The sequence below is a fragment of the Chrysemys picta genome, chromosome 2 (genome assembly GCF_011386835.1).
Source record: "Chrysemys picta bellii isolate R12L10 chromosome 2, ASM1138683v2, whole genome shotgun sequence".
Lineage (NCBI taxonomy): Eukaryota > Metazoa > Chordata > Testudines > Emydidae > Chrysemys > Chrysemys picta.
The window spans coordinates 70,590,207-70,602,779 of NC_088792.1; the positions used below are offsets into that span (position 1 = coordinate 70,590,207).

General features: G+C 40.5%; 1 protein-coding gene across 2 annotated transcripts in view; it reads left to right on the forward strand.

The window, feature by feature from the left end:
• KCNH8 (potassium voltage-gated channel subfamily H member 8) overlaps positions 1-12,573 on the forward strand; it is a 356,652-nt gene that overhangs the window by 146,730 nt on the left and 197,349 nt on the right. Inside the window, exon 3 of one of the 2 annotated variants that reach the window (XM_008170570.3) lies at positions 10,816-10,947. In XM_008170570.3, the coding sequence (XP_008168792.2) occupies positions 10,816-10,947 (132 nt within the window). Of the gene's footprint in view, positions 1-10,814; positions 10,948-12,573 lie in introns of those variants that run through there. The other variant, XM_065583465.1, reaches the window with a different exon arrangement.

The following is a 12,573-nucleotide window of genomic DNA, read 5'->3' on the forward strand; positions in this document are numbered from 1 at the left end:
ATCTAACAAGGCGATGGTCTGTCCAACAGTCATCGATTCCATGCATGGCCCTTGTGATGCGGACATCCTTACGATCTTGAGCTTTAACAATAATGTAGTCAAGAAGGTGCCAATGCCTGGAGCGAGGGTGTCTCCAGGTGGTCTTATACTTCTCACTTTGTCTAAAGAGGGTTTTTGTGATGATCAGGCATTGTTCTACACACTTGCTCAGGAGGAAGATGCTGTTGGAGTTAGCCTTTCCTACTCCTTCTTTTCCGATTGTGCCATTCCAGAGATCTGACTCCCGCCCAACTCTAGGATTAAAATCTCCAAGGAGAATGATTTTGTCCTCCTTAGGAATGTTGGTCAAGACTCTGTCAAGATCTGTATAGAATTGTTCCTTGACAAGCAGCAGACTGGTTGTTGCTGAGCTCAAGACGAAGAGTCATAAGATGCTTATTGATTCATACAGGAAATTCTATAAATTGACTGACAAACTTATTCCTAATGGTAAAAGTGACACCATAAATGCGCCTGTCCTCTGCAGATTTTCCTTTCCAGGAAAAGGTGTAGCCTCCGCCTTCTTCTCTCAGTTGACCTTCATCTGGGCACCTTGTCTCATTCCGGGCAGCACTGTCGATGTTGTATCTAGCAAGCTCCCTAGTGACAATAGCAGTTCTTCTTTCTGGCCATACATTATCTTTGTTATCCATCAGGGTGCAAACATTCCATGTAGCAAAAGTAACTGTCTTATAGCTTTGACTGCAGACAGAATGATCCCACTGGACCAGGTAATCCACCCAGGAGTGGGTGAGACAGCCTAGGTTTAGGGAACCTTTTCTATCCCTCTTCCCATGCAGGGTGAACAGAGGGGATCTTAAAGAAGACTGCTCAGTCGCGATAGTAGCTGCCTGTGTCAGTCCAGGTGCCAGACGACCATCTAACTACTGCTGCCTACATGCAGATTCATGGATAGGGACTGCCAGATTGACTAATCCTGTCCCCGTCACCACTAGTCTGTTGCCTCAGGGCTTGCAAGGTTGGAAGGTTTCCCATGATAGAATCCTGCATGTGATTTCTTTTAATGTGGGGAAGCAAGTGCACCTACAGAGACCACACTATCATGACAAGTTGGAGGTGTGAGCCCAGTGGCAGGGAAAGTCCGAGTTGACTAGAGATCTCCACTTGCTGCAGCCTTCATCTGCTTTCACAGCCATTGAAATCTGAGGACCCTCTTCCACCTGATACACCACTGAGGATGGGTGGATTGGACCGTGTGTTGTCTGGGACCTCCCCTCAGACCTGTTCGCCTTGGGAGACCCTTCCAGGAACATGAAGCTCCTGACAACTTAGCTCTGAAGTTCACTGGAACATGCAAGACCCTTCAACACAGCAAGGTGACGGTCCCCAGAGAGGATTGACATAAAAACTAGCAAGAGAAGTAATGTTTTTCTTGTTCAATAACAAACATACCTGAACCCAGTTAAAACATGAAACTCTGTTGGAAAATCGACCTGATTGTAACCAAGAAAATAGGTTATATTTCTAAAATAGAGCTTTTTAGCAGTAGAGTAGAAGACTAACCTACACATATAAACCCTTGGAACAGTAACATTTTTCCATTGAATAAGGTGCCTGATATTCTTTATTAAAATATATATATATATATATATATATATATATATATATATATTAGTTACTTTTATTCATTATAAGAGGAGTGAGACTGGAATAAATGCAAAAGCTTTTGATTCCGGGAGAATTACATCATGAAGGCAGTTTGTGGAAATAGTTGCTTCACCACAGGAGACGTGATGAGCTTCAACTCACCAGAAACCTCATGTACACAGTTTAATTTATGCCCCAATTCATGATTAGAACAAGATGACTGGAAACTCTTACCTCGGAGGAAGAGTTTTGCATCCAGTTTTGTTTTAGTAAATGAAAACAACTAACATTTTCACTTTATTCCTTAAAAAGGGGGCTTCAAAATGGTGCTCAAAGAACAATACACTTGTCTGACTATTTAGTTTGAAAATAATGTGTTTATTCTAAAACTTCCAGCTAAATATATGACCATCCATGATTAGATAATGTTTTTGAAGCAATGCAACAAGGAACAAACAAAAGACAGAAATAAAACTCATTATACATACTGGATATTTCATTAACTTATAAAAATGAGCTGTTTATTTTTTACTGTAAAAATTCCTTTTAATCTAGTTTTCAGGGACAGCAGTACATTCTCAGTTACCTGAAAAAACTACATTCGCTAGTGTTATTACTTGCTTATTCTGAACTTGGAGCTATTAGCATCCAGCAGCATTAGGCAACAAGTATGTGAACATGGTCCTTAATGATAGGATACAGCAATGCTGGTGATCAAGGGGAAGTAAACAATGCCTGCTGGTTGTATGACTGCCAAGTAAAGGGAAATAATAGAGGTTGACAGAAGGAAATACTTTGAGAACAAAACAGTGGAGGGATTGGAATGTTGAGAGGGGGAATGATCTGGAGAGGATCTTTCTCTAACAAATTACTCCACGGAGACAAAAGTTGGAGGACCACTATTGTAAGTGATCCAAATACAAGTAACTCATTGGGGTGTTTCTTGTTTGTTTTCAATTACAGTATACTAGGGGAATAATTATATCACTAGAGTTACAACAGCCACTAAATACTACAGCTAGAAAAAACCTATTGAACCTGGTCTATCGTTAAAAAAAATGACAGGTTTCAGAGTAGCAGCCGTGTTAATCTGTATCCACAAAAAGAACAGGAGTACTTGTGGCATATATCACATTGGTAGATGTGCAGGTGAATGACATCATCATAGGACCTAATCATATCAGCCATACCATCAGGGGCTCATTCACCTGCATATCTACCAATGTGATATATGCCATCATGTGCCAGCAATGCCCCTCTGCCATGTACATTGGCCAAACCAGACGGTCTCTACGCAAAAGAATTAATGGACACAAATCTGACATCAGGAATCATAATACTAAAAAACCAGTGGGAGAACACTTTAACCTGTCTGGTCATTCAATGACAGACCTGCGGGTGGCTATCTTACAACAGAAAAACTTCAAAAACAGACTCCAACGAGAGACTGCTGAGCTGGAATTGATATGCAAACTAGATACAATCAACTTAGGATTGAATAAGGACTGGGAATGGCTGAGCCATTACAAACATTGAATCTATCTCCCCTTGTAAATATTCTCACACTTCTTATCAAACTGTCTGTACTGGGCTAGCTTGATTATCACTTCAAAAGTTTTTTTTCACTTACTTAATTGGCCTCTCAGAGTTGGTAAGACAACTCCCACCTGTTCATGCTCTCTGTATGTGTGTATATATATCTCCTCAATATATGTTCCATTCTATGCATCCGAAGAAGTGAGCTGTAGCCCATGAAAGCTTATGCTCTAATAAATTTGTTAGCCTTTAAGGTGCCACAAGTACTCCTGTTCTTTTTGCGTTAAAAAAATGGAGATCTGACACTGAATAGCTAGCTAAACTCTTTCTAGATTAGTGCTCTATAAGGGCTGTATAGGCCAGCCTGCCACCACTAATGTAGTAATTGGTACATTGTAATGCCCTTGGAAAATAATCGGGGGAACTGCAGACAGCTTAGATCCAAAAACTATTCACGTCAGTGGGAATCTTTCCGTTCACTTCAATGGTGTTTGGGTCCGACCCTAAAAATAATTTTGTGTGTTTCCCTAACTGTTGGATATGTAATCTGGTAAATTTATGACACTGGGAGGTCACTGTCTTTTTAAATGGAGTCTCCTCCTAATCTGTTGTAGGAGATAGGAAAAAGGAAATTAGAGCAGAGTAAAAGTAAGTAGTGCACATAAGGACAAGGGAAGAAAGTCACGTGGATGCAGCAGGGACTGCTTAGCTTTTCATTTTTTGTTCAGTGGAGTTCAAGGAAGTGTAATTGAAGGATTTCAAAATTGTGAGTTTTATAACTATGACATCCCTTTCAATCGGTGAATGGAGAGAAAGGAAAAGTGTGAGTAAACAAAGACAGAAAGTAAATGTGGATATATACTCAGGGACGGCTCTATGTATTTTGCCGCCCTAAGCACAGCAGTCAGGCGGCTTTCAGCAGCGCGCCTGCAGGAGGTCCGGCTGGTAACGCGGATTCGGCGGAATGCCTGCGGGAGGTCCACCGGTCCCGCGCCTTTGGCATACCCGCCGCCGAATCCGCGGGACCGGCAGATCTCCCGCAGGCATGCTACCAAAGGCTCCCTGACTGCCGCCCCCACAGTGACCAGCAGGCGGCTGCCCCCCACAGCTTGCCACCCCAGGCATGTGCTTGGTGCGCTGGTGCCTGGAGCCGCCCCTGTATATACTGCTCTATGTATGCTAGAGTCCCTAAGTAATCTACCAGTATATGAAAACTACACTGTATATTATGCCTTAAACATACTATATATTGTATTAAAAATTAAAAGAACATTAAGATTGCAGAGTCAAACACTCCAAAGTTAGGAAATGACAGATTTAAGGTTGCCTGTGCCATCTTAATTCAGTCCCCTCCTACATGTGCATTATATTAATGTGACTCTCTATGACACTGAAAGTTTGTGGCAGAGCTAAGAATGAAACTTAGCTCTCTTGGGTACCAGTCCAAGGCCTTAAACACAGGGAAATCTCCTTGTTTCTCTTACAACCCTCTGTCTTATTTACTATACATCTTATGCATCTACAGGGTCCTGTAGATCATGCAATTATAGACTATATCATAATGTATACACATAAGAGGGCTGAATTTTTTTAATGGAATTTGCTATTTTGCTGCAGCCAGGAACCTGACTTTGTGTGTGTGTGTGTGTGTGTGTGTGTGTGTGTGTGTGTGTGTGTGTGTGTGTGTGTGTGTGTGTGTGTGTGTGAGATCTTGCTTGCTAAAATCTACCTGCAGCTGTCTTTAACACTCCAGCTTTTCACATGAACAGACTGAGTTAAAGCATTGCTAGTCCTCGCCCCAGCATAGCCCTGCCCCTCTATGCCATGGCAGATGGGAATGAAGGATATTTAATGATGATACAAGAAGTTACTTACCACCTAATTTAGGAGATGCTTGCTACAGAATTTGGTCCTCTTATGCAGCAAAATCCTCAGAACCCTGATTACAACTTATCAACAAATAGCCAGTATATGTAGCCTCAGTTCCATCTCTATATTCTATTGCCTTTATAATACCCTGGAGACATCCCCTCTAGGTCCCTGTCCAAAATTTTAGACTAGCCAAAGAAGAGACTGCCCTCAAGAGATTCTATTGCTGGTTTTACTTTGATCCTTGTGTATGCTGGGACAAGATTTAGAGAGTTTAGCATGTGCTCTGTCCCCTTTCAGTACTCATGCAGTACAGGTGCTATCAACAAAACTCATGATCATACATCTCACAACTGAGACTTAAGCAGATCTCAATAGTTAGAGGGGGGAAACGCATCAATACTTATATTTTAAAGTTTCTGGCATTATAAAGGTAGAGCGCTGCTTGAAACTTTAAAGTTGTTTTTTTTTTGAAGAAAGGTTAGTATCTCAGTTTCTGCACAGACTCCCAGGTGAAGGCAATTTGTGCTTATTTTGACAGAGGGAGTGGAGGGTAGGTAGAAGTAGCTGTGGATGAGAGGGTGATCATAAAATAGTCACCTCCGTGTTGCTGAGAACAACTATTGGGCTAGTTGGATTGCTCTATGATGAGATTTTTCTTTTGTTCTGCCTCTCCCTCCTGTCCTGTGATGTGCTATTCTCTGCTCAAGGATATTAAAATATATTTTGAGGCTTCAGATCTTACTGCAATGGAAAGAAAGGAAGCTTTCTGATAGAGAAGTAGCCAGGGTCAATAAAGAAGGCCCATAAAAATAAAGCTGCAAAGGAAATCTTTTTGGTAGACAATGATTTGTTGACAATGCCCTTTGTATGCACTAGCTGAAGCAGGAAAGGAATTCCCCTCCTGAAAAAGAGTTCTCTCAACAGAACAATAGTAACATTGGATTTTATTTATCTAACAAGTAAGAAATCCTACACATATAACATTGTGTGATACAGCTTTTCAATGTGCAGACCATATGCAGTGGGTTGCATTATATTTTTTCCAGTGAAAATTTGACAGCATTGAAAATTGAAGTCTACTCTTTTTCTGCAGGAAAGATACAAACCGTTCATGATCTGTCTAAACCAGGGGTGGGCAAACTTTTTGGCCTCAGGGCCACATTGGGGAATAGAAATTGTATGGCTGGCCATGAATGCTCACAAAATTGGGGTTGAGGTGTGGGAGGGTGTGAGGGCTCTGGTTGGGGGTGCAGGCTCTGGGATGGGGTTGGGGATGAAGAGTTTGGCATGTAGGAGGGTGCTCTGGGCTGGGACAGAGGGGTTCGGAGGGCGGGAGGGGGATCAGGGCTGGGGCAGGGGTGTGAGAAGGGGTGCGGGCTCTGAGGTGGGGCTGGGGATGAGAGTTTTGGGGTGCAGGAGGGTGCTCCGTGGTGGAATCAAGGGGTTTGGAGAGTGGGAGAGGAATCCGGGCTGGAGCAGGGGGTTGGGGCGTGGAGAGAGGCTATGGGTGCAGGCTTTGAGCGGCGCTTACCTCAAGTGCCTCCCAGAAGCAGTGGCATGTCCCTTCTCTGGCTCCTATGCATGGAGCGGCCCACGACCCTGCTAGCGCTGGAGTGAGTCCGTGCGGCCCCCGACCCTGCGCCCCAGAGTAGGGCTATGCTGCGGCGTCTGGGAGCCGCGTGGTGCGGTCCCCGACCCTGGATACTGACTGGAGCGCCGGAATGGGGCCAAGCCATGTCGTGCGGCCCCCGCCCTGGCTGGAGCACCGGACCGGGGCCGAACCCCAGGCCCTGCTCCCCAGTGGGAGCTCGTGGGCCGGCTTAAAACGGCTCACGGGCTGGATCCAGCCTGTGGGCCATAGTTTGCCCACCCCTGGTCTAAACCCTGACTTAGGAAATCATCTCTCCTGGGCTAAGGGGATACTTCACCTCCATACCCATTCATTCCATGGCCTTTTTGCCAAGACTGCAATGGGGTAGACAGTTGTTAAGGCATGGTGCAGAATTCAAAGGGTTGATCCACATTATGGTTAAAAGACCCCATTACTAATCCCAGATCATGTGGTTCCTTCATTCCAGGAGTTACCTTGTAGCTCATGAGAGAATTAGTACATGCATCTATTTTAAGTTAGTGGTCTCCGCAGCAGTTTTTATTTGCTTTGTTCAAACAGTGTTTACATTGGGAGGAAAATAAGAAAAGATACGTAAGGAGATAATATGGCTGATGAAAACCTGACATGAAACAAACAACAATATGCAAGCCTGCCATAAAAATGCTGAGCAAGCTTAATGATGATTATTCATTTACTGAATCCACCATAATGCAGCTATTTTAACTAAAGTGAATGTTGCACATTGTGAAATATTGAAGGGCTTTCTGTGTATTATAAATACTTTTGTAAGGACAGAGAGTTTGTTTGACGTTAATTTCCCTAGGTCTCAGAATCAAATTAATCATTTCAGATAAAGTTACCAAATGCAAAATGCAAATTAATGCACACCGGAAAACACAATCCCAATCCCATATGAAATAATGGGATCTAAATTAGCTGTTACCACTCAAGAAAGAGATCTTGGGGTAAATCTCTGAGAACATCCACTCAATGTGGACTGGCAGTCAAAAAGGTGAACAGAATGTTGGGAATCATTAAGAAAGGGAATGATAATAAACAGTAAATATCATATTGCCTCTATATAAATCCTTGGTAAACCCACATCTTGGATGCTGCGTGCAGTTGTGGTCGCCCCATCTCAAAAAAGATCTATTGTAATTGGAAAAAGTTCAGAAAAAGGCAACAAAAATGATTAGGGGTATGGAACAGCTTGCATATAAAGCGCAATTAATGAGCCTGGGATTTTTCAGCTTGGAAAAGAGATGACTATGGGGGATATGATAGATGTCTATACAGTCATGACTGGTGTGGAGAAAGTAAATAAGGAAGTGTTGTTATTTACTCCTTTTCATAACACAGGAGCTAGGGGTCACCAAATGAAATTAATCAGCAGAGGTTTAAAACAAACAAAAGGAAGTATTTCTTCACACAACACATAGGCAACCTGTGGAACTCCTTGCCAGAGGATGTTGTGAAGGCCAAGACTAGAACATGGTTCAAAAAAGAACTAGAGAAGTTCATGGAGGATAGGTCCATCAATGGCTATTAGTCAGGATGAACAGGGATGGTATCCCTAGCCTCTGTTTTCCAGAAGCTGGGAATGGGCAATAGTGGATGGATCACTTGATGACTACCTGTTCTGTTCATTCCCTCTGGGGAACCTGGCATTTGCCACTGTTGGAAGACAGGTACTGGGCTAGATGGGCCTTTGGTCTGATCCAGTATGGCCATTGTTATACCGAATATATTTATATATATATTTTTAAATGTCTGATGCCTGTAACATTATTGCCACTAATCCAGTGCTTTAATGGCTGTTTCTGTATTATTGATGCTAAAACTATATCAAAACAATAGAAAAGAGAAAAGAAATTCAGCTGCTTCTAGAGTGGATAACAATAGCTGTTTAAAAAACCATAGCGGCCAGAAACAACAGTTTTGCAGAGGAAGTGAAGAATAACATTGTATCCAATTGAAATTATGGGAGAAATTTAGCTAGGCAGAATGTAATTTTAAAAAATGGAATGGAAAACTATAAAATTTTACTGATGCTTTTCATTTTGGATACACCAGTATAGACTGATGTATTGGTTGCTTTTCAACAAATAAGTGACAGGAAGTAGCACCAATCAGATTTTCCCAAAGGTTTTGATAAAGGAGATAACAGTAGTCCTACCCTCTCTCTGCTTCTTGCTTTGTCTTGCTCAAAGATGCTCATAATAAAACGTGCTTGCTCCATCACGTCTGCGTGAAAAGGAATAAGAAATTCAGGATGGAAAAAAGGGGGAATAAGCAGGCAGAAATCTTTTGCTTCTGATCTCCCATTTCTACCCTCTTTTTATGATGGTATCTTTGCTTGCACTGTTTTCACAGCTTACAAAATACCCAGTATAGACCCATTCTGTTTCATTTGCCATATCCTTCTTTCCTCCCTTTCTCACTTTCCTGATTTCCTTCAAACTGGGAACCTGGTCCCAGCTGCAGGTTAAATTTACTAACCTAACTAAAAGCTGCCCAACTGCCTCCAGAGAGCTGTGACTGAGTTGGGAGAGGAACAATTGATTTTTCCTTTGAAGCATCCTACTGGAACTTCAACTGCAATAACACTTCAAGGGTAACTGCTATATCCCCTGCTAGGCTCGCCCCAGCTCTCAAGAGGCAGTCAAGTTGATTTTATATTAAAATTTAGATTAGACAGCCGAATTGTAAGCAAATTTGCAGTGCCTGGTACCATTTCTTAAACTGCAAAGTTGAGAAGAGAGAAAATAGGGGGACAGGGACAAGAGCGCCAAAAGCAAGCAGCTCTAATCTGCTCTTCCAATCAATCTTTTCTGGGCTCAGACATATTTATATACATATTAGCTATGTATTTTCAGCCATAGCTAGAGGCCCAGTGACCATGTTTAGTTTTATTTCATGAGAACTGGAAGTAGCCTTTGAGCATTACATTGTTGCCAAAAGAGCAGTGAGATGGATAGGATATAGGAGTCTCGGGGTCAGGCACGCCCAAAAACAAATTTCAAATGAAAAATACTTAGTCCAATAACAATGATCCATCCCATTGTGAACATCAGTGGTCTGTTGGTATGCTGGAAGTGTCTGAAGGTAATTGTTTTTCCTTTGTGACTTACAGAGACGAGCCCAAGCAGCCAGCTATAGTTAGCATCTAGACTGATTTACCCCAAAATCAGTGGGGTTTGGATCCAGGGGTTTGGTATGATCTCAGCTTTACTCACAATGTGCTTGAACTATGCTGCAGTACAACACCAACACACTGGCAATAATTAGCTTCTATGCTGAATTATCTGGGTGAATTACAACCCCAGTGCTTAAAACCATCAGACTGAATGTCCTATTTTCCAAGGATGATTTGACTTTAAAAAAAATATATCTTTCTTGTTATACAACAATTTGACACTAAATAGGCAAGTTGAGTTTTACATTAAAAAAAAATTTTTTTTTACCCAGGCTACTAACTGCTATTACTGCAGTTAACATGTAACAGGGAAGATCTTTATTGTCATTAATTTTCACAGATAAAATGTGGGTATTATAACACTCATCTTCAGTGAAATACAAGGACTTTGAGTTTTTACTTGCCTAAATTTAACAGCTCAGATTTGAATAACTGTACTTTACTTTCTATTTTAAGTCACAAGTCTGATTAGTTTAAGTATCTTCGAATTAGTGAAGCGATACACTAGCTACGGGGTCTTCTGCCAAGGGATGATGAGAGAGCCAAATTTGATAATTAATCTAAGGTAAAGATATTTCATAGTAAACATAAGCTTCAGATATCAGAGTTAACGTAGTGGTAGTTACTCCATTAAAATAGGAAGTGCCAGAATCAGTTAAGATTTCAAAGGAAAATGTGGTTTGAGAGAAGTAAGCAGCTTCATTAAACTCTATTAATGTTCCCAGTAGATAAATTTTGCATTTAAATTAATGCCTTGATTCCACAGAATGCAGCATTACTGAGCTTCGACCGATGATGCAAAGAGATTTACATGAGCTGAACATCTGTGATTTCCTGACTGACCTTCTAAATAAGATTTTTTGTTAGAATTACGTTAGTTGCAGCTTTAATAGTTTGGATTTTTCAGCAAAAAGACAGCTGTTTGAATTTAACTCATTCTGTATCCTTGCAGGGTCTTCATTTTGGTGCCTACTGGACATTGTTCCTATAAAGAACGAGAAAGGAGATGTAGTACTGTTTCTGGCCTCTTTCAAAGATATAACAGATACAAAGGTGAAGATTGCTCCAGAAGATAAAAAAGAAGGTCTGTATAGTTTCCAACAAACACTGATAAATACTATTGATACTTCAACATTTTGAGATATAGTCACCATTAAATAAAGGGGTCGGGGTGGAAATTCTTTTGAAGTTCCCTTTTAAAATTCAAAAGAGTACATTTATGTAGGACTTTTTGGGCTAGAAATGTAACCAACATCAAAGAACTAATGATATGGAAAATGCAATATTTTTTATTTGTTTTAATTCAGATCTTGCCCCACATTCAATAAGCTTTGAGTCATTGCCCTGGAAAATAGAGTATTCTGTAATTCAAAATTAAATTTAGAAACAGAAAATAAAATAAAAAATTTATTTTTTAAAGGAACATTTTGAAGCAGCTAGAACTGTCTCCATTCTTGGAAGATCTGGAAATATTTGATTTTTTTTTTCATGCAAGCAGAGTACCTTCCCTTTTTAGAAAGAAGCTGCGGTTGCACTTTTCAACAGGGAAAAAAATGCATGACCTGATAATATTTATTTCAAACAGTGAAACATTAGAGAGCAAGTGCTTTCCTCAAGGGTTATAGTTTATTATGGATTTTTGTCAAGGCCCACTAACATAAGAAGAAATGGCATATTACTAGTAAGCTTCTATTTTTCTCATTTAAATAGGAAGTGATCAAGGATTTTTATTTCAATGGGGAGTTTCACTGGTAAGTCTTTGCACCATGTTGATGATGCAAAGCAGTCATAAACCCATCTATTTTGTATAATTAGATTTATGACTGGTTTGCTGTTGTTGGCAGGGCACACACAAAGCAGAGTGTACTGGTGAATCTGGATCTGAAAGGGTAGCCTTGTCATCTTAGAGTAGTTGTGGTTTTGTTTTGCTTTTAATTTGTGTTTAAAAAATTAAAGCCATACTTCATTTTGAACCTTAGCAACTGACTAAGGGCTGCATAATTTTGCCTTACTTGCAATTATTTAAAAGGTCTACAAATGTATGAATGATTAACTTTTAGTACATTTTTCTTGAACAAATACCATGACATTTCTAACATAATCAAATAAGGAATAAACGACATTCATACCTGCTCTAACTTTGACAGTGTCAATACAATATTTAAAAAGTCAAGGAAGAACTCAGAATAACAACTTTGGAAGAAAAGGCTCTGAGCAATATTCTCGTCTCAGTTAACTTTGTTTGTGGGTTAGGATGGGGTTAGTATATGGTGTAATTGTTTTAAATTGTTACTCTAGTTTAAATGAGAACAGAATTTGGATCTTCATCTTTCCAATTCCTCTGAGTGTCAGGAATCCAGAACAGCAGAGCTTGAAGAATATAATTAATGGACATGGTAGGAATATCTTTCAAAATTCCAGCGGGACGTGCCTATATGCTGGAGTTCTAAATTCTGATACTGTTGTTTTCTTTAATTTTTTTTAAAACCTCATATGTTGGCTATTCGTTCTCTACAATACACTAGAACAATGTAGACATGCCCCCTAAACTCTCCTGTGCCCCACTTCCTCATCCTACAGGATTTCTGAGTTTTAGCACCCACCGAAAGCTGATTCTGCACTTGCTGGAATAGGAACTGTGTAACAAAATGCAAATTATATGCAAGCTGTGACAGTAATAGTAATGTAGTATCTTATCATTTGGAAATTA